This window comes from Lonchura striata, chromosome 3 (assembly GCF_050655825.1).
Source record: "Lonchura striata isolate lonStrDom1 chromosome 3, ASM5065582v1, whole genome shotgun sequence".
NCBI classification, from domain to species: Eukaryota; Metazoa; Chordata; class Aves; order Passeriformes; family Estrildidae; genus Lonchura; species Lonchura striata.
Window position 1 is genome coordinate 97,536,067 of NC_140705.1, and position 22,879 is coordinate 97,558,945.

The following is a 22,879-nucleotide window of genomic DNA, read 5'->3' on the forward strand; positions in this document are numbered from 1 at the left end:
TTCTGTTTTAAAATAAATTGGCAAATTAAGACATAGAAGTGAAGCAATCTACCAATGGTAACACAGTGACTCACACAGCTTACAGGCAGAGGAGACAGTTACATCATTTAGTCCAACTACCCTTAAATTTTACCCAAATGTTGCTACATGGCACTGGATAGGCTTTAGATAGCCAGAGATTTTTCTTCCTGAAAGGCCTACAACTGCAGCTTGAAGGCACCAAGAGATAGGGAATCCATCACGATGTGCAGCTATTTGTTTGGGGGCATGAATCACTTTCCTCATTTTGTGCATGCCTTACTTTCCATTTGAACATGTCTGGTTTCTGTCCCCAGCCACTGACTCTAAATGCTGCACAAAAGGAATTTTAAAAGCTTTCACTAACTATTCTCTGTTTGTGGAAGCCTCCTGTAATCAGGTCACACATCTTAACTGCTGATAAACCAATCATGCTAAATTGATGATTTTATGCCTTGCTGAGAGAGAGTTAGTGTTCATTTTTGTAGTGCTTTCCTACCCTTTGCCCAAAGCTTTCAGTATCTCTTTAAGTGAGTAAACCAAAACAGAAGCCTGTGTTCTAGTACCAGTCTCCTGCTTGTTCAGTGAAAGGTAAAATCTGCAATGTGGTTTCCATTTTGACTCTTTCCAGCAGGAAAGCTTCTCACTGCATTGCACTGCCTGCTTCAGGTGAGTTGCTCTTCCTCAAACTAACTCAGGGCTTTATATTTTCCAGGAAACAGGAATTTGTTCCCAGCAGAGCCTGAATGCCTCAGTTCTTGATGTATTTAAGCATGTTTTGCTCACATCCACTCCAGTTCGCCAGCAATCCCATCATCTTTCACTGACTTGAGATTTCCCCATCCTTGACACTTCTGTGAATCTCTACATTCTCTGAAAAGCTTTCAAGTGATGACAGAAAGGAGGAATCTGATACACAGCATGTTTGACCTTGTCTTTTCATATCTCCTCTCTGTAATCTTTCCCAACTCGAAAATTTCCTTTCCCATTGCTATACATAGTGCATCATCCTTAGCTGCTTTCCCTTTCTTGTCTCAGATGGTGCTTTTTTCTTCTTTTTTAAGGGAAGACTTTCTGGTTTTATCTTTTCAGCACTAACCATCATTTAAATAAGTGCTTTAAGCACTAACCACTATATAGCACCATTTATTTGATTTGTCCCAAATCCATTTAAAATATTATGGCAAAGTGCACCTTTTGAAATAAGACACAATCATGAGTGCAAATAAAAACAGAACAAAATACTCTGTTAAGCTTAAATTTTGCCATCATGTGAGACAATTGCCTGCTGTGCTCTAGACCTACAACTGATTTGAGCACCACCCTAAATCAGGTATTTTAAAAAACCCAGTCTGACCAAGCTCCAGCACCAGCAGACCTTGGCTGAATGAACTCTTTGGAAGGGTGCAGTGTGCTCTGAATGAAGAAAAACCATTCCCTCACACCTGGCAGCACATCAACCCCAGGGGAGAGGCACTGTGCACTCCCAGGCCTGGGAATGGCTGAAGAGGTGCAGCAGAGCACATCTGCCCTGCCAGGCAGGGCCAGCCTGGCCAGCTGAGGAGGGCTGCCAGGTTGATGGCTTCACTGTGACAGCAGCAGCTGGGCAGCTCCACAGAGCATGAGGAGACATCTGTGGGAATTTTTTGCACGACTGCATGCAAGGCAGGGAACATGTGTACATCTTAAGATCCACTTCTGCTTCCAAACATTCATGCTTGGCTCCTGTTAACACCAGCTGACAGTCTGCTCATGCACAGGGAATTCCATTTGTCATTCCTTGTCCTAAAGCCTTCAGCTACAACCAGGGAGTTCCCTGCTCCTTCAGCAGTGATGCCAACGATCCAGCCAGGAGGGAAGGCTCTGTGACACAACCAGAGCCTTCTTCCTACCAGGTTCCTTTGCAGATATATTTATCTATTGCTGGTTATATTTTAAGGGGGAAAGCAACACACCTTGAATCTTTGTTTTGAATTGTGGGTACTTGTTGAGGACTTCAACTTGTTTTTTCCAATTGAACTGGTTTTTCCAGTAGGACACAACCTTCCTGAGATACACCGAATTAGTCCCATAATGGAAGCAACTGTTCTCCAGTGGCTCAGTGAATCGAGCCTGGTCAAGTCTCCTGAATAAATCCTACAGGGAAGGAGAGAGAAGAGACATTAAAAGCACTTGTGTCTGCTCTCTTGGGCTGCGTGTGGTTTCTAGTTATTCCCACGGGGAACGAGAACAATGGAAATAACATCTCTAATGAGACCCCTGTGCCTTTTGCTGATGCTCCGTCAGCTGTTCCTGTTCTTTTCCTCCTGCAGGTGTCCTCCTTCCTCTTCCACTCACAGCTGTTCCCAGCCTTTGTTCTGCAGGGCTGCCAAACCTGGCTGCCAGGCTGGGAACCACAAAGGGCAAGATGCTCTGCTGGCACTCCTGTGGCTTCAAGGGGTAAGTCTTGCTGCCTTTCTTGGGGTTGTTTAGCCTGGAGAAGAGGAGGCTTAGAGGTGACCTTATTGCTCTCTACAGCTTCCTGAAGGGAGGTTGTAGACAGGTGGGGTCAATCTCTTCCACCGGGCAGCAACTGGCAGAACAAGAGGACACAGTCTCAAGCTATGTCAGGGAAGGTTTAGGTTGGAAATTACGAAAAAAATAATTCACTGAAAGAGTAATAAAATACTGGAATTGTCTTCCTAGGGAGGTGGTGGAATCACCATCTCTGGATATGTTTATAAAAAGACTGGACTTGGCACCTGGTGATAAATTCGAGTTGTGGTGTTAGGGCAAAGGTTGGACTTGATTATCTTAGAGGTCTCTTCCAAACTCATTATTCTGTGATTCTGTGATTCCCTCACAGTCAAGGCATGGATCTGGCCCAAACCTTTTCCTTCCCTTCCCAAACCCAGAGGTGGGAGGTCTTCACCAGGAAACATTCAGAAGGATTTTGCATAGACAGAACAGACTGAAATTGAAGTTTGTCCATCTGGAATACAGTGACAGTCACGTTCCCACTGCACTTCAGGGCTGCAGCGGATGCTGGTGACAATGCAAGATCACTCCAAAGTCCCTCTGCAGGGAAGGACTGAGCCAAGAGCCCCTTCCTACTGCAAACAGAACCACAGAGTAGCTGAAAGGTAGGTCTGGAAATCTAATCCTGCTCACTCATTTTTAAATTAGAAATTATCCATCTTAGTGTCTGCAGTGTAAGAGGAAAACAAAATGGAGACCAAGGTCCCTTGATATTACTAAGAAGGGTAAGCAAAGTGTTAAAAAACCCAAGCTTTGCTGAGAAATTAGGAATCTATTATAAATTAATAATATGAGCAATCCCATGAGTATTGTTTGAACCATGACTCCACAAAGATCTATGAAATTGTTGAATCCCTGGCTTAAACACACACAATCAAAATCTTTCTATCCAACAAATTCTGCAACGTATGTGTTTACTGTAATTACCACAGTAATTTAGTGTTGACCAAAGTAGACTATTAATTACAGAAGAATCAGCATCCAACACAGCTGCAAACATAAAGCAGTCAAGAAAATGAGGTATTTGTAATTGCTTCTGAAAGAAAGGGGGAAAAAAAAGACATTGTTCTTATTCTGGTCTACACAAACTGAGGAAAATGCATAAACAGAAAAACAGAGTTAAGTAATCTGTAATATGATTTTTATGTTAGGCTTTGCAGAGTAGGTTTATTTATCAGCAATCATGCAAGAGCTAGCTGAGAACAAAATTATATAGTGAGATCTGTCTATTCATACCTATTTTCTGAAGGACTGAAAAATCCCTTCCCCCAACACCTGGACATCACTGGCACTCTGTTGGTTCAATTTAAAAATTACTTCCAAACATTTTCTGCATCTGTTTGGCCATTTCTTCCTTCCCTCCCCCCAGCCCAGAGATTTGCTTACACTCAGCTCTTCCTCTGGAGTCTCCACCTTAAATGGCCGAATATTTGAGTCTTCTTTAGTCACAGGCTTTTGTCCTCTGCCCCACCACCCATCTTTGAAGGGCAGTGTCTCTTCATTCTTCTTGAAAAACAAGAAGTAGATGAGGAGTGTCCCCAGGACCAGGAACACCTCGAGCAGCATAATGTCTGCAAGAGAAGAACAGAACTGTGGTGAGCCCAGTCAGCTCAGAGAGACATAAATTCTTGGTGAAGACTTTTCCCTTTTCAGACAGGATTCCAGCTATGGGATGTTCTGGCACTCACATGATAGCAATACTTTTGTGAAATTTCTGAAATAGAATGTTTCAACCTACCCAAATGAGGAAGAATTGTTTTAAATAAAAGACATAATAAAAACAGAGCTCAAAGTAAGTTAAGGAGATAATGCGGCAATTAAATAGTCATTATAATGTAAATATAACATAATAATTACAATTATACAATTCACATTTAATGCTTTCTCTTCCTCTGAAGTTCTAGATTCCCCACAAATGCCAGGGCAGAGCATCTCTTCAGCAAGGCTTACAAGTCTACTGCTGTAGATTCAGAGAAAAAGAAAAGCAAGACAGAATATATATATACAGAATAAAAAGTGAACAGCATATGGGCAGCCACCTTGTACCTCCCAGTCATCCAGGAAGTGGAGCAGGGATATATTTGCACAACCCTTGAACAGCAGTATAAAGGGCAGTCAGACCTTCCCTTTCCTTCTCCCTGTGAACTGTTCTAAAGAGAAACTGTTTCTAAAGAGAAAAGCCCATGCTCTAAAATGTGATCACATTGCCAAGTGACAAAATTCTGTCAAGGTTCTGAGCAACCTGATTTCACAACACATCTGCATAGCCCAGCTGCAGGGCTGCTGTGCTTCAGTCAAACAGAACACCTCAACAAAAAAAAAAAAAAAAAAAAAAAAAAAAAAAAAAAAAAAAACACCCAATTTGAATATATTTGGGGGTTTCATACTGCAAGTAAAAAAAACACTTAGACTAGTCTTTAATAATTAATGTTTTCAAGCATGCCTTTAAGTGTAAGAAACGTTTGTAAGGTGGTTTGGGGAACAGTACTGTCATCATTTTAATGCATTGTTTTAAAGAATGTCATGCTTCAAACACTCATTTGCAGGGGAATTACTAAGACATCAAGTATTCAAAACTTCTGTAGGGCAAGGATTGTTTATGACCCAGAACGTCTTCATTCCCTCTAGAGCCAGAAGGTTTTGTTGGTTTTGCTGCTGCAGAGTAATTTGATGCTCTGGAATGGCTCAAATAGTCATCAGAATGCACCAAATTTACTCCTGGATCAAAACAGGAATTTTAGCACAAGTTAACAGGAGTTCACAGGATTAGAGCAGGAATGAAACTGAATGGAATTGTTTAAGTGCCTTTATGTGACAGGACAGGTTTTAGTCAACTTCATGAGTTTGATTTTCTAATGGCTGACCATAAATAAATAAACACATAAGTCAAGACAAGCACCCATGAAACATATGTGCAGATTGAACATTTGTCCGGGCACTGTGCAGATTGAACAAGCTAAAAGAAAAAAAAAATTAAAATTAAAAAAAATCTATTTTTTACACATGCAAGTGCTACAGCCTTGCAAGTGCCTGCATCCCCAGAGGTTGGAACCATTGGGAATGATAGGCACTGAAAAAACTTGATTTGTTTATTTGTTTCACTGGTGCTTCCATAATTTCTGCCACTTGTTTTTCTTCACAATGTTATCTGGAGCACAAGACAACGCTCTTTCCCCACCTTTACAACACCCAGGCCATAACTCACCCCAGAATTAAAAAGTTTATCCAATTTCAGTTTGCCTCAGCACACAAACCAATGCAGTTTAGGAGCATCCTGAGCACAATTAAATTTTACTGCAAAGCACAACTGGAGGGGCTTCTAGAAACCTCAGAGCACTTTACACAGAAATGATACCTACTACAGCATTTTATAACACTTCTACTCTTAAGCCTTCATGGAGAAAAACAGCAGCTTCCCCTAAATCACACCACAACTTGGGCCATGTCTGGACTAGAAAGGACCACCACCATAACTGTGTGAACATCACACAGAGAAATCCCAACTCTTGGCCAAGTCCGACGTGTTTACAGAGCCCCCCCAGCAAAGAGAAGAGCTTGGGTCAGCGCCAGCCCCGCGGCTCAGGCTGGGCCACCTCCCAAAGCAGAGCTCTCTGTGCCCAGGCTCTGCTGCAACAGCACCACGGCCCCTGCCAGCTCAGACACGGGCACAGCACCCAGCACAGAGCTGAACCTCGGCCACAAACCCTCATGTCCACACCCAGAGCTGCAGAACCATTTCTGCTCCCTCCTGGTATGTATGATTATAATTTGCGCCAATGAAATATTGTTGTATTGAATCAAGGGAAATATGATTTGGCATGTATAATATTTAGTTATTACAAAATACACACACCACCTGTGTGAGCTGCCCCCTCACATATTCGGCTACCCCAGAGCTGGGTTTTCTTGGCCAATGCCTCATTTACAATCTAATACATGTGGCTAGTCCGGAGAGGGGCTGTCCCAAAGGGCCATACTGGAACACCTGGGAGTTGATCATCCTGGTAATGACCCAGACTGGGATCTCTGGAGTCCTCCGGGCTGATATATCTGAATGCCACGGTTCCTGTAATCTCATCAGGAAAAATCGTCCACACCTGGACCTGGATTGTTCAACCCCCAGAGAAAATAACTTTATGAATATGTGGGACTCTGACTAGAAAGAAAAGGTGGATTGCTGAAATCCTGGCCTCGGGCAGAAAAATTCCTATAAGAACTGCAGGGTCCAGGAGGGCAATGTGTGTGCCAGAGGCTCCTTCCTGTCCCGCACCCAGCGCTGAACCCGGGCTCGGCACTGTCCTTTTCCTTGTGGCTGGCTCAGAGAGAATTCGATCCTAAATACAATTTTTTATTATTTCATTTTTAATTTGGCTGGACTAATTTTCATTTATAACACTCCCATCTCCTCTCAAGAACACTTGAGAAAGAAGAATTTTTGCAGCAGAAAACCTGGGGAGGGATTGAGTGCACATGTGTATATTTTGCCTTCACCCGGGACCATATGTGGAAAGAACTCGCTGTGTGAACAGACACCCATTTTTGCAGAGAATTCCAAACAGATTTGAGGATGAGCTTGTTTACAATCCAGTAAGTGCCAGAACTAGCTTCAGGTCCCACAGGAATCCTGATTTCCACTGCAGATAGTTGGGGCTGGTGACAAATTGTTTTCCATGAGATGTCATCCTGACTTGGAAGAAGCCACCTCTGATATTTGTTGGGTTATTTTTTGCTAACAGAGAGACTGTCTGTATGCAATCTCTCCCAGTTCCCTTGAAAGTGCCTGTAAAATTCCTGATGATAATGGACACGGGCCCCAGAGCCCCAAGGGTGTCACATTTTGCTGTGGGTGCCCAGGAAGGGAAGGACCAAGTGCATCAGCAATACTGTAACTCCCACCAGCTCACCCAAGGGGATTTTTGTGAGGGATGAGCTGCTGGGATGCAGCATGTTCCTACCAGCAGCTCCAGCCCGGGCCCAGAGGAGCCACTCAGAGCCCTGATTTCCCAAGTTCACTATTCAGGATGCTTCTCTGGAACTCTCTTGTGTTGTTTGAGCAGCACAAAGCAGCCTCAGCTGTGAGGCATCTGCACATGAATTTCCTCCACTAATCACTGCTGGGATCTGTGGTGAAATGAAAGTTATCAGCTCCTTAGCACTTGTTCCACGATGCAGCAATACAGCACCATGAATGTGGAAGGACAAACAGGTACAGTAACACTTTTCTACCCTCAGTTTTCAGAGATGTCAACAACAAAGTGCTGGTGGTTTTATTGTCTAAAGTCTATTGATGCAACCACGCTGGCCTGTTGCCTTTATAAACGAGTGCTTCAAAGGGAGTTCATGTTTTGGTTTGGCTTTTTCCTCTTTTTATGTGACCAAAGGCAAGACCTGAGAAGGAAATATTTCCATTTATTCCGAGACTTTGCTGTACCAGAGAGTGGATATTGTTTACGGACAACACTTAAATATCTCAGAAAGTACTTTTATCCTAAAGACTTCAAGGAGGAATGCTTTTGGTTTGCTGCTTTAAAAACATGTTTTCAAAGAAAAATGTTGAAATGCAATGGCCCAGTAAATAGCCCAAAACCAAGTTCCTCTTGAAGGCCAAGCACATCTCATGAAATATGTTTGCAAGAAAACCCCAAAACTTCCTTACAGTGTCTTACAGCCCCCTATTGGAAACACTCCTGGTTTTCAGCACCTTTCTGCATTTTGATTTGTCCCCTATCTGTGCATTAACATCAGAGCTAAGGGGTCCACAGGAACAGAGCAATTATTATTTACATCAAAGCTATGTCCTGTCTCTTGCTTTGTCTTCATCAATACACAGGAAGAGATGCCCCGGAGAACCCTGCTCTTCATTTTCAGAGAGGTCATCTATGAAACAACATCATGGTAAAATCCCCCTCTCCTTCTATGAGCAACCATCCATCTTAGCCTTGCAGCATTAGAATCCTTCTGAAACATGTTTTTGGAGAAATAAACAACTGTGCAGACCTTCAACTTAATGCTGGAAGTGCCTTCTGGCCCAAACACAACCCAGCTGCAACAAATGATGCACAGCACCCACAGCTTGAGGGTGCTACCAAACCTTGCCAGTGCAAAACTGCTGCTGCATGGCTGAAGCAAGAGTTGTGAGACTTTGCTGTTTTCAGAGCTAATCATGGTTTAGGGTTAATAACACGTTTCTCTCTGAAAATGGTTTACCAGAACACTGTGAGGGAGCTCAGAGCACTTGGCACACTGTGAGATACAAGGTTTATTGATTAATAATTACCCTGCAGGAGAAATAACAGCTCAATTTAAGTGATTTTTCTGTTTCTTTTTGTTCCCTTACATAAAGTCCCATATCAGGCTTTACCAAAAAGGCAGCTCTCTGCTGCTGCACTTTGTTTACACGCTGGTTTGCCCAAAGAGCAGCAATTGCAGGTTACTCTTCCCAAGAGACCTGAAGGAAAAACAACCCCACTGAAGCACTTCAAAAACTCATGGCACCTGTAACAAAGCCCCTGAACACTGCCACAGCCTAAAAAGGACTAAGACATGGCACAGCCCTCACAGCTTCACCCTCAGTCTGTGTCCTGCCATCTCCAGGCATCACATTTTTGCCATCATGTAGCTCCAGCAACAGACAGAAAACCACCGAGTCACTCGTAGAAGAAAATCTTCCTATTTCTGTAGTTTATGGAGCATTATGACAAGCTAGAAAATAGCTTAGCAACGCAGAAATTGCTTTGCCTACAAGTGATAACATCTCCCAGGTGAACATGAAATGATGCATTAACATTGTAGGGGAGGAGGAGAAGCAGGCATCAGATGAAATAAAGCGTCCTGTGCAGGAAGGCAAATCAAAGACAGGAAATACAAATCCAACAGAGTTTCTGGCTTGTCTCGATAAGAAATTTAGCATTTACATTTTTTATTGCCACAGGGAGGTGGCACACAATGCTATCTCCAAAACAGCAGGAAGAGATTATATCATCCTATTTTACTTTTTTTCCCCTAGACTGTTCACAATCGGAAATTAACCAGTACAGAAGGAACTTAATTAGAAGGCTGCAAGCAAGGAGTGAGGTTGTGTCCCCAAAGCAGTGAAACCACACTCGCTCAGGCCTCCCCCAGGAGTGGGGCACGCTGCTCCCAGTCAGGGTTGGGTGTTCCCTGCTGAGGAACACCCCACACCTATGGCACAGGCACTGCTGCCATGCAGCTCTTCATCTTCTTAGTCCCTTGGACAACAGGAACAAGCAACAGGGCCAGTTTAAGCTCTGGGGGTGCCCCTCTGCACACCCAGAGCTTGCACTTACAGCACCTGTCCTTTGAGGCACATTACTCCAGAGGACTGTTTGACCACCTTACACAACACATTCCCACCTCATTTTTCCTACAATTACAATCTGTTGTTAACTCTGAAAGTCCACAGGCACTGAGACCCAAGTCTAACTAAGCATAAAAGAAAAGTAGTATGAGATTAAGTTCACTGTTACCCATTTTGCCTCATCCAGGGGCAGAATGTATGTAACAACTGGCCAGTTAAAGCTCATCTCCCAATCATTATTTAAAATACTTCATACCACTTTCTTAAGAAGAAGAAACTCAATTTACAAGAACACATATCTATGCAACATTACTTGTTCTTTCAAAGCCATGCCCTACACATTATTCTGTGCTGCTTAAAAATGATTTGTTTACCTCAATTTTCCTTATTTTGCTTCTATTAAACAAACCCACTCTCTTTCAAGAGTCTAAAAAAAGCCGTTGGGCTACATAAACACAACCTGACAGAATCCAGCTTGGGATCTGTGTGATGCCCATTAATGTGATCTAATGACTGAGTGCATGATTCAGAAGAAAGGAGATGCACTCTTCATCTGCAATAATTTCTGTTTAAGACTCTGCAGACAAATGGCAAGAAAGGACTCTTAAATCAGCACTGTTCAGTCATGATAATTAAGGGTGAAAGAACTGTTCAAACTACCATAATAATGCATTAAGGTGAGAGCATGCAAAGATTTTATCCTATTTATCCTATCCAGCTTTACTCTATTTAATGACCCTCAAATCCCAAGAACAGGTTTTTTGCACAGGTGCAGAGAAGTGACAACAGCCTGGCATACGATGGAGGATGAACACAGCTGAAAGCTCTCTCAAATCCCTTCTTCTGGTTAAAAGAGGGAAGGATACCATGCCAGTAACAAGTTTTTTTAACAATTCTTAGCCACTATCCAGCCAACTAAGTGACACAGTCCAAGAGAGTCCAAGTAACATCTTGAGCTTTACTTCAACATTTCATTCCTACTGCCTGAAAAGAAATTATGAACAGCACATGGTTCTGTTTTGCCTTCAACTAGAGTTTCTAGCAATAATGAGGTTCACCTCTTCATCCTGTGCCAGCATCTGCATTTTCTGAGGAGGTGGAAATGAACCAAAAGAGTGAGATATTACAGATAAGGAAATGAGATCGAGGTAATTGTTGCTCAGGCCTTAAGGCAAATGTGGGCTCTAATTTTAGCTTCACCAAATCCTCCAGCAGTAAAGAGTGAAAGGTTACCCTCCTTCCCTGCCATGTTGTTATTGCCAATATTTTGCCTGCCCTGATCTCCAGATAAGACTTGTTTTTATCTCAAAATGCTTGGTGGTACATCACAGTATGTCCCCTTCTATTTACTGCAGGATCTTCCATTAGTCTGAGTCTCTTAAGATTCTTCCACAGAATCAGGGAAGGAAAGATCTTTTCAGCTAGCAGATTTACAAGCTTTTTGTATTAGCACTGTTAGAAAACTATGTTACTGAAACCTTTAATTATTAAAACATGCAGAATTGATGTATATGTGGTGCTTTAGAGGAAAAAAAAAAAGAGTGCAAGCAGTTTGAGGTAAGAACAAAGTACATGACAATCCTTCAGTTAAAAGAAGGTGTGGAGATAGAAATGATGAATGTAAAGACTGCCAGAGGAATTATCTGGCAAACTGCAAGACAGATGAGGTGCACATTGTGAATTTAAATTAGGATCATGACTCTAAGTAGTAAGGGCAGCATGAACAAGAATGTGCTCCTTCCCCCCATGATGTGAGACTCCCTCTAATGTCAGTGATGCCAAACTCCCTCCTTCCTCTGTGATGCAAGATGACCTCCATCTTCTGTGATGCCAGACTTCCTCTTACCTCTGTCACATCAGTCTCCCTCTTACCTTTGGGATGAGACTCCATTCTCCATTAGTGAAGATTTCCTGCTTTTTTCTATGACATCAGATTATTTCTTTCCTCTGTGATATCAGACTCCCTCCTTAATCTTTGATACCAGACTCCCTCCTTCCTACAGGACGCCACATTCCCTCTTACCTCTATGATGTCCAACTCTGTGATGTCAGACCCCTCTCTTCCTTCCTCATTGATGCCAGACTCTGTTCTTCCTTCATGATGCCAGACTCACTCTTCCCTGTGTGTGAGACTTTCTCCTTCCTCAGTGTGAGATGACCTCAATCCACTGTGATGTCAAATTTTTTCCACAATTCTTCCTTTTCCCATTATGCCACTCCTCCTTCTTCGATGATGTCTGACTCCCTCTGACCTCTATGAGAGACTCATTACTTCATATATTATTTCAGATTTCCTTCTTTTCCTAGGACACCAGACTCCCTGGCCACAAAACCTGAATACTCCAAGTATAATGCAAGAACTGTACAAAATAATATATAAGAGAATCAACTCATTTTGCCTAGAGCTGTAAGTGTAAAAGAAGAAAAGAATATTAAATGTGGCTATGGAAACAGGAAGAGGTCAAAACTTGTTGTCTCCCTTTGAAAACTTCATTCCCAACAAGGAAAGGAACTTTGAATGATGCCAGAGGAAGGGAACAGATGGTAGCCATCATTTTCTGTCAAATAACTGCAACACCAAAAGGATGTGCCAGAGTAAACATGTAACAAGAACAATTCTTGCTACTTTATCTCTCCCTTAATAACAATATTTAAGTTCTGTTTGGATTCATGGCCTTCACCTAGGAAAGTGCACTACCTGTACCCACCAGATGAGAGCAATTAACACTCATGATGAAGCACCCAAGAGGGCTTGGTCCTCCAACAGAGCTTGGGTTTTGATTCATCATACATGGGTGTTTTGCCTGGGAGAAAGACTTGTCTTCTATCAGACAGCAAAGCCCACCCAGGCTGCAGATACAGAACAAACAGGGAGAGCAAGAGTTGTGTGCCCTAACTACAGAATTCACAAGATGAACAAAATTCGACTGCTGGGTGCAATAAATGTGAGGAGAATTGCTTGAGACAAAAAGAACAATAAACTCCAAAAGTTTGCTGAGCCCTTTCTTGTCCCATGGATTACACCTAATAATCTCCTGCAGAGATGTTTCAAAATAAAAGCTGGAGGAATGTTAGGTGACAGCTCACTTTTCAGAGATGAAACCTAGCAAACGGCTCCTGTTCTTTAATCCAGCAGGATCCCTCCATAAAAATGATCACAGGTCATTTTCTTCATTCTGGCAAATGCACTATCAGAGAAAACAACTAACAGAGCATGACTACCACAATTCAATATTCCCAAAAATATTCCCAGCCCTGCCAATCAGAAAGTGTTTAATCAATAACAAGTTCTTAAATGGATATAAAAACTCATAATGCTGCTTAAAAGAACCAACCATAAACCCCAGGGTATATTCAAATCACTGTCAGCCATCCTGCCATGTCTAGCATGACCAAGATATTAAAGCAAATGCCACTTTAGAAGAAGATGTTTTGTGCTTTACTATTTATGTAAATACCCATTTACACACACAATGATGTTTTTAATTAAAAATAATGTGTGCAGAGGAAGAATCCAGGACTTTTTCAACAGAAGTATTCAGGAGGGAAAAAAGTATTTTCAACATTAATTACAAGCAGACCAAAGCTCTTCAGAGAGAAGCAAGATGCTCTACTTTCCAAGTGACTTTTCTTCAGGGACTTACACAGTAATTAGAGATCTATTTGCCACATTTGGAACTTGCACTTTAAAAAAGACTGCCCTGGTTCTGGGATTATGCATGGCATGAAGAAAATACTCTTTCAGGCTCAATGAAATAGTGCACACTCTACCACAAAGGTAAGGCTTTACCTCTGCTCATCTGGCCACAGAATTTGAATACTCCAAATATAATGCAAGAAATGTGCATAGGAACATGTAAGATAATCGATTTACTTTGCCTAGAGCTACAAGCTGTACTTCATCTACCACCCCCAGCTCTGCTTTGCCACTTCTCCACTGACAAATTACTTGACAAACTATTACTGAAGCAACAAGAATTTCTGGGAGTATTACCATTCCAGAATTATTACCCCTAACCCCTAAGTTTAATTTACCCGTTGTAATTACTCAGAACAAATTGGTCCTTCCACTAAGGAGCCTGAGCTTGTTTCACAGTGCTTACAAGATTAAAACATTGCCATTTGATACTTAAAAATCCTGAAAGCTTTTTTGAAACCCTGGATAAACAAGCAGGCTGAAAGAAATGGTATTGCTCTACAGAATGCTCAAATACTTAAAATACAGTAAATAACAGAGGGCAAAAAAGCCTTTTAAAACACCCAGTAATCCAAAGCCTATTTTGGGTAATTCATACAGACAAATAGCATGTGGATTCTGGCTGCACTGGTTATTACCAACCATGCTCTATTTCAAATTATTGACTTCAATGCTATGATCACACACAATAAAATAACGAACACTGGGGAATTAACAAGCCAGTGGAGTTTAGCAAATCACACACAAGTTTGAACAATTTTTTTTTTTTTTTTTAATTTTTTGGCTGGAAATGAATTCAGACTGGAAAAGATGTAGAACAAAGAGCCATGAACTTGCCACTGTGCCAGGACCTTCCCTACAAAGACTTCAGCTCTGACAAAGATCTAATCCCTGTCCTTGGACAACTTCAACAGTGGATTGATTTTCAAAGCTGCTTAATTGCTTTTGGGGACTATCTTCCATCGATTTTCAGTAAGCATTAGCAATCAAGGCTCAGCTTTAGCTTACTTCAAACAGGAGTAATATCCGCTTCAGGGGAGAAGCACAGCATCTCCAAAGAGTACTGCCAATCAAAATAGGAACTCTGCTTTTGTGGCTCTCTGAGTAACTCTGAGACATTGGCTTCTAAGGCTGATTCTATCTTGTATGTTCACCTAAAATTACAAGGCAATTTCTCTTACTTTAGATAAAGCAAGGCTAGGAAAAGAAGGGAAGAGAAAGCAGCCTAATTCAATAGTGTTGGAAAATTAAGCTATGCATTTGAAAATGGTATGTTTTAACTCCTGAGCAATCAAAATCCCAACTGAATTCTGACAAACTAAACCCAGGTTGAGCAGAGTACGTAACTTGCTTAGTCTTTGCAGATTGGCAAAGTTGTGCAACAAAATATAAGCATTAAACTTAAAAGGTTTTCTTTTCATGCCTAAAACGCTTGTTCAGCAAAGGGAATTATGCATAAAGTACTCAGTCAAACCATCTTTAAAACTGGAAAAATCACCCATAAATAAATGGCAAAATTATCCATAAATAAATAAAACTTCGATTTCATATCCCCATTTAGAAATGTGCAAATAAACCAAACTGAAACCATTTGCATGCCAATAGTTAAAGCCACATACTTTAACTAAACAGGGAAACCTGGCCACATTCCCGAGGAACGCTAAATAAAACTGTTGTTTCCATAAGCACTGCTAAGTCCCGTTTATCAGGGACCTTACCCTGGAAAAGCACCCCTGGCTCCAGCTGCTGGGAATGCCATATACGCTCCCCTGGCAGGGATGCAGATTAGGGCCTTCCTGTTCCCCAAATCAACAAAAACTCCCCAGCGGACCCAGCGCGTTATTCACACTCGAACAATTCCCATTGTTCGGAATCCGCGGAGCAGCAGCTGCGGAGCACCGCGCTCTCTTTGAATCCCTGGCATTTACGGACCGCGGGCTTGGACGCACGGGATGGCTCGGAAAAGCGCTTTCCTTCACCGCACGGGGAGCCGAAGCTCCTCTCCCCGCCGGGGCACCGCTCGCATCCCGCCGGGAGACTTCCCAAGCCGAGCCCGTCCCGCCGCATCCCATCCCGGCGCCGCGCCCGCCGCCCGCTCTCACCTGCCGGGCCGGAGCCCCCCGGGCCTCCCCAGCCCTGCCCCCGCTCCGCAGCCCGCCGGGAGATGCAGTTCTGCCCGGGGACAGAGGCTCGGGGACAGGTTTGTGCCCGGCAGGGCTGGGCACGGCCGGGCAGCCGCCCTGCGCTACCCCTGCGAGCGGCCGAGCGGCTCCAGCCCGGCTCGCTGCGCGGCGGCGGAACTCGAGAGACAGACTGTGCCCAACAGAAGGGCCGAAAATGCACCTGACAGGGCTGCTCGTTCCCTGAAACCGTGTTCTCCAAACCAGGGCAGGGAGATCTAAACATGCCCCAGAAGGTCAAACTGTAGCAACTCAAACCACCAGGAAAAACGTAACAAGCAAACATTAAACTCTTAATCTCTGAGGTTTTTCCATTCAGTCTCAGTTTTCACCTATTACTTCACTCCTAAAATACAATCTTCTTTTTTTCATCACCTCCACACCATCTCAGCTCCTGCTTGGATTGTTGGGGTCTCGACAGACAGACTTGTGATCACAGATAAAGATTCCTTTCACATCTTTCAACCCTTTCAGCCCAATCATCACATTCTGCTCAAGCAATCAGTTGCCCAGAGCCTTTGGTGCAGCTCTCACTCTCTTTTGTTATCAGCAGCAATAGTAGCTAAATTAAAAACTTGTCTTGTTTAAAGCAACATGTTCCTAAACGTCTCTGTAAGTAAGTTTTGCCTTTTCGTTGCTATTTTCTTCTTCCACACCAAATGTGCTGGCTGAGTTCTACCCCTTTTGGGGGCATCTATGTTCAAAACCTGCTCTGTACTGTTTTTCTTAAGACACCAAAAGCATTAATAGCAGTTCATCTTTCTTCTGTAGGACTACATGGATTTCACTTACATACAAATAAGACTATGCTGAATTTCATAGTAAACAGAACTTCTACAGGATGAAAGTTAAAAATGCAACTGTGTTTTGTGCCAGGGTCATAACCCTTTATTACAGCTACCACACAGACACTTGGCACTGTTTAACCCCAGCTGACAACAAAGTACCACACAGTCACTCACTCACTCCCCCAGCAGCAGGATTGGGGTGAGAATCAGAGAAGTCAGAAAACTCATGGGTAGAAATAAAGACACTTTAGGCGGAAAAGAAAAAGATGCACATGAAAGAAAAGCAAAACAAGGAATTAATTCCCTGCTTCCCATGGACAAGCAGGTGTTCAGCCATCTCCTGGGAAGAGAGGCTCCATCACACAGAGCAGTCACTGGGGAAATCAGTAACTCCAAACACCCCCTTTCCTCCTTCCTCCCCCAGCTGTATCTGCTGAACAGGATGCCCTGGGGTGTGGGATGTCCCTTTGGCCAGTGGGGATCAGCTGTCCTGGCTCTGTCCCCTCCCAGCTCCTTGTGCACCCCCAGCCCGCTCACTGCTGGGTGGGGTGAGGAGCAGAAAAGGCCTTGATGTGTGCAGGCACTGCCAAACTGTAACAAAAACATCTCTCTGTTATCAGCACTGGTTTCAGCACAAATCCAAACTACAGCCCATACTAGCCACTGTAAAGAAAATTACCCCAGCTAAAGCCAGCAAAATACTCTATTTCACTATTTTAACTAATGAAAATTTGCTTTTTTTTCTGTCCCCTATTTGTTAAAAGGATGCCAATTCCAATCTCTAGTCAGTAACTCCAGCCTCTCTAACTTGCTGAAGTGGCAGTACCATACTTCATCCAGGCTGTCCCACGTTCTGAAAACGTGTGCTCCGGCATGCAGAAAAGCCCTGTTACCACTGAGGGCCTCCTGTCCTTCCTTTTTTGATGTGGACAGGGTAGTTCAAAGTCCCTGTTGTGGAGGTATCCCTGTGGCATAGACGTTTTCCTGGGGGTGTTCACCTCCTTAAATTTACAATTCACTTAACAGTAGTTTTCCTCTGTGCTCTAGCAGCACTGAACCCTTAGGAGACACAATTTAGAGGTGGGGTTGGCAGTGCTGGGTTAATGGTTGGATTTGATGACCTCAGAGGCTCTTTCCAACCTAAGCAATTCCATGATTCCTTACAGCAGTAGCAGCAGCAAAGAGCAATGAGCAAAGTGGTACCTCAAACAGACACCGGGCAGAGGAAGATTACACCAGGTTTAGTGCTTCACGTGGTCCCCTCCTAACTGGAACTGGTTTGGCTGTTTCTTGTGAAATCATACAACTCCCACAGCCTAGCAGAGGACAACCCAGATGCAAATACCACAAAAGGCAGAAGCCAGCCATGTCCTGAGGTGCATCAGGCACAGCATCACCAGGGAGGTGATTGTCCTACTCTGCTCTGTGCTGGTGCAGCCTCACCTCGAGTCCTGTTTGCAGTTTTAAGTACCACAACATAAAAAGGACAATAAACAATTAAATTGTGCTCAGAGGAGGGTGATCAGCCTGGTGAAAGGTCTCAGGAGGAAGTCTCAGTAGGAACAGCTGAGGACACTTGCTTTGTTGAACTTGGATAAGTCTGAGGGGTGAGCTCATCACAGCCCAACAGTTTCCTGACAGAGGAGGTGCTGATCTCCTTTCTCTGGTGGTCAGCAGCAGGACACAAGAAAATGGAATGAAGCTGCATCAGAGGAAATTCAGATTATACATTAAGAAAAGGTTCTGCACAGAGTGGTCAGTCACTGGACCAGGCTACAGGGACAGTCATAGCATCCAGACTGTCAGATTTCAAGGAGCATCTGCACAATGCTCTTCATCATATGGTTTAGCTTTAGGTAGTCCTGTGAGGAGTAAGGAGCTGGAATTGATGATCCTTGGGGATTCCTTCCAGCTTGAGATATTCTGTGATTCTAAGTAAGACAAATGGAAAACATTAGCAACTCCATGGTCTGGCATTCCTCTAAGTAATTTTTGCTTTAGCATTGGGCTGAGGTAGAGGAACAATACACACAATATCCACCTTCAAAGCAGCTGGAGTTTGTTACAGAAATTAAGGAGAGGATGTGGCCATGATAGAAACTTATGGGACTACTGGTGGGAGGGCAACTGCAGAGAATTCAAACAAAGATTCACATAAGGACAGAGAAACTGACAACAGATAAAATAATGGTTTTTATCTTTAAAAATAACTCTTTATATTGTAAGACAGGTATTGATCAATATTATTATGGAGAATTGCTGATATCTCATCTTTTACATCTTGTAGACTGGCTGTCATCAGCCAAATAAAATAATGCCAAGAAGATTGCAATTTGCACTATAGGAAAGCAAATTAATTGCTACAATCTATGTAGATATTCCAATACAGAGTATGAGCTGAAGGATCTTTTTATTTGCTGACGTCCTAGTGTAATTTGTTCATATCCAGTAAAACCATTTTCTTATACTATTATTGTCTGAGGAAGGTGGCCATGCAGTTTAATATTAATGTTTCAGTGACACCTATACGTGTGTTATTCCCAAGTGTGACAATACAGAATGTCCCCCTAGTGAAGCTCAACTTTGCAAACAAAATCCTTTATCAACACCCACAAGTAGAAGGTAACTGTATAACAATCCTCTTCCCCTCAGCCAACTATAACATCACCATGATCACCTGTAAAGAAGAAAATAAGGGAAGCATGAAAGATCTGAAGAGAAAGAATAAGTTTAAAACAAATGAAAAAGAAGAAGGGACTGAAGAGTCAGAAAAGAAGGAAGCTTAATACAGGAATCAAAAAAATGAGAAGAGAAAACTCTTTTCTGCAAAATCAAAATAGTCCATTCTCACCACCAGCAAAATCATGTCCAGGAGGTATTTCAATATTTGTGTTTCAAGGATTGGCCACCTGGATACATTCTAGAGGCATCTTAAGAATTTATTGGTTTGGAGCAGCTACAGCTCACTGAACCATTTCTGCTGGAATAAGCCCTTAACATTGTGATCCCTGCTTAAATCCCTGCCCCAACATTGGCACTTCAAGAATGTCAGGAATTACAACACAGTTTTATAAGTCCATGGTATAATTTACACCTTGTACCATATGTTCAGGTCTGGCTACTCTAAGAGACTACCAGAGTGGTACAGGCTTCTAGGAAGAATATAATTTACAGGTTTTGGTTCCACCCTTTCTGTATTGTCCATAGGAGCTAGAACAATGCAGAAACAAATTCCGACATGTCTAGTTTTTAGGTAAATATTGTGTAGTATGCACATTACAGGGTATATAAAGTGATAGACAGGAGGTTTTTACAAGCAAGTCAGGGAAATTCCAATATAATAAATTTTTAGGCTGTGGTTCCATGGCAACCCAAGCCAATCAAACTGGTTCTTTCACTCCCATCGTTCTCCTCACTCCTCTGGGGAGCTCCCAACCCTTCCATTTCACTCCCTGTAGCACTCAGCTGACCTTTTGTGAAGCCATCTCGGCACACTAACCAGGTGGAACAGCACACCGGCAGCTCTCCGGAACACCCAGGGGTTTTCTGACGCACTGGGGAATGGGAACAGAGAGCCACTGGAAGCGGTGCTAGAGGCAAGGGGGATCAGCAGCCAGCTGCTCTATGGACCGAGGCTGCTGCGGGATCCCAGCCTGCACATTCGTGCCACCATCAGCGTCAGCGGAGGGTCAGGAGCTGCTCCAGAGCTGCTCTTTGCTCTGCTAAAGCCACGGCTGCTTGTCTGCAGGGTTTTACTCACCGTCACCCGGCTCTGCTGTGTGACCGAGCACAGAAGGTTCGCCTCTGGGCACAAACCAACAATCCCTGATGAAATGTGTTCATTCCTTTGGTTCCTGACCTCAGCTATATGGGAGCACTGCCGCAGAAAATGTGTTTAAAAAAACAGAAAACACCCCCGAACTGTCGATCGCTGAAAGGTCAGCTTCCCTCCTGCCCCCAAATTTAAAAGCCATCTTTTCAGGCAACTTAAAGCAAGACACCGAGTTTCACACGGACGTGTCTGAGGCATTAGTTCATCCCCCTGCCTTGCTGGCTCCTCAGCGGAGCAGATGCCTTCGCAAAGTAACATTTTGAGCCGCGCTCAGTTTGCCAGAGCTCATTTGTCAGCGCCCCGAGGCGAGCCTTTCATCTCCCAGCCACACAATGATAGCAGAGCTGCTGTAGAGGTGGCTGTATTTACATGCATGAGCAACCCAGTTAAAATGCATATTTCAGCTGCCCGAACTCTCATTTGCTCACTATCAGCCAGCACAGCCATTCAGGAGGTGTCCAGAAAACTCAAGCCCCTCTCCAAGGAACCAGTCTTTGGACTCTTGCTGTAAACACCCTCCTGCAGCTCAGGAAGGTTCTCAGTAAAGGCAGGACAATGCAGACCAGTCCTTTCATGAACAGAAGAACATGTCTTCTTCTAGACAGAAAAAGAACCCAATATGCACACACAGCTTCAATGGAAATTTTTAAAAAATCAATCTATCCCAGACCTCTCGGTATGACTGATGTTTCAAGTTTTAAAACATTTACTAAGAATTGCCACCAAAAAGGCAGCAAAAGAATGTGAGCACAAAACCAAAACTTGCTAAAAAAAGTAAAATATCCTCAGAGCTGGTCTTGATTTAAATGGAAAAAACACTTTCATAAACACCAGCATTACAGTTTAAGAGAAACTCTATACTCTTGGTTTTGTAATCCAAATATTCACAACACCCAGGAACTGTCTGTTTGAGGAGTCATAATGGGTTGAGCACACTGGCTCCTGCTAGAAGACCAGGCACTTCCACACAAGAGCACTCAGAGATGGCACTCAGGGCTTAAGATGCTTTTAGAACGGCAAAAGGTAATTGCTTTCCCATCACAGGACTCCAAGAACACACCCCTACAACCACCTTGGCACAGTATAAAACCAGAAGGACTTAGCTTCACCAGAAACAAAGATTATGTTCAACAACATGGGCCTGGACTTGCAGGAAGGCAGTTAACTCTGCTGTCATGCCATGACCATGTTTTTATTTGCTCAGTTCCCACAGACTTCAGTGTTACACGGTCCAGTTCAGGCCCACCTTCTCCCAGGAGCATTTACTCTGGTGGAGCCGGTACTGGGCACACACACAGGCTTGCATAATAAGCAGGGGTTAACAAACTACCATGCTTTGCATTCTGCTGAGTAACTAATCTGCTGCTAGAATACATTTAGAATCATTGTCATCTCAAAAATAACATTTCTACAGACTAAAAAGCCCACATCTGTCTCCAGTCTGTAGTGACTCAAACACTTCAGCCCAGCATCAGGGTGGAGAGGTTTATCTGAAAGCCACCCTGAAGAGTCTACTTAGACTAAAGACCTGCTTATGTGAAAGTAATAAGAGATAAAAGGCATGTTTTTATATCATCCCCAGCAACAAAGACAATTTAACCATTGCTTGTATTTAAATACCAGTCTTTGAACTCTCAAAGCTCTTTTCGACAGAAAATATCTTTATAGACAAAAGTTGTGTTGAGTCACACAGCATCTACCCTTAAAGTAATATCAGCATTTCAGAATAGACACCACCATGTCTTGAAAACCAAATTACTATTAACATAAACAAGGAATTAGATGTAGTTCTTCATAGACTAGTTTCTCCTAAAAAAAATAAAAATAAGTGAAGATCCTTTAAGACAGTTATCTAATAAAAGGACTCCTTGGATTTATTTGATCAAAACAGCTTTGCTTCAGTCAATTGGAAGGTCCCTCAGCACACAGCACTGTACAAAGAATACCAGTTTTCAACGAAGCTCCTACGCCTTAAGGACAACCACTAAACTAACTCACAGAATCTTCAAAGATCTGGACTTGTGCATAATCTGCAGCCTAGGTAAATTTACAGAAAAAAAACCCACTTAGTCTCTATGTACTTCCACTTCAGATCCAAAGTTCATTTAAGAGGTGGTTACAGTGTAATTCCTGTGAGAGGTTTGTGCTCCCCCAAGCCAGAAGCAAGAAAGCACAGGTGGGTAAGGTAACTATCTTTGCATCCTTCTTCCAGGTGATCAAAGTGAGGGGATTTATCCTACCTATAGCAGGATGGACACCTGAGAACATCTAAAACGACTTAATCCTTTAAGATCAGCCTACAGTAACAAGTGATCATCCCAGTCCTACTGACAGGAAAGTCTCCTCACATTTGTTCCAGCAAAATGCTGAGTATTACCCACTTTTATACTGTGTGAAGAAACTTACTGAGATTAAACCTAATTCTTTTGACAAGTTAAAACATTTTTAAAAGTACCTGCTTGGCTTTGGCTCCTTTTCAGATTTTGACAGACTCCAGCACCAAAGCATCCAGTTTTCCAGAATAAACCT

The 22,879-nt window shown here is 42.9% G+C and overlaps 1 protein-coding gene across 7 annotated transcripts in view; it reads right to left on the reverse strand.

Moving 5' to 3' along the window:
- The window catches only part of EPHX1 (epoxide hydrolase 1), a 30,194-nt gene extending 7,985 nt beyond the window's left edge, over window positions 1-22,209 (reverse strand). Inside the window, exons 1-3 of one of the 7 annotated variants that reach the window (XM_085575905.1) lie at window positions 20,279-22,209; window positions 3,922-4,106; window positions 1,974-2,154 (exon numbers count right to left, since the gene is read on the reverse strand). In XM_085575905.1, the coding sequence (XP_085432031.1) occupies window positions 1,974-2,154; window positions 3,922-4,101 (361 nt within the window). In that variant the 5' untranslated portion in view covers window positions 4,102-4,106; window positions 20,279-22,209. The other 6 variants (XM_085575904.1, XM_085575902.1, XM_085575901.1 and 3 more) reach the window with 6 other exon arrangements.
- Window positions 22,210-22,879: the final 670 nt, after the last annotated feature.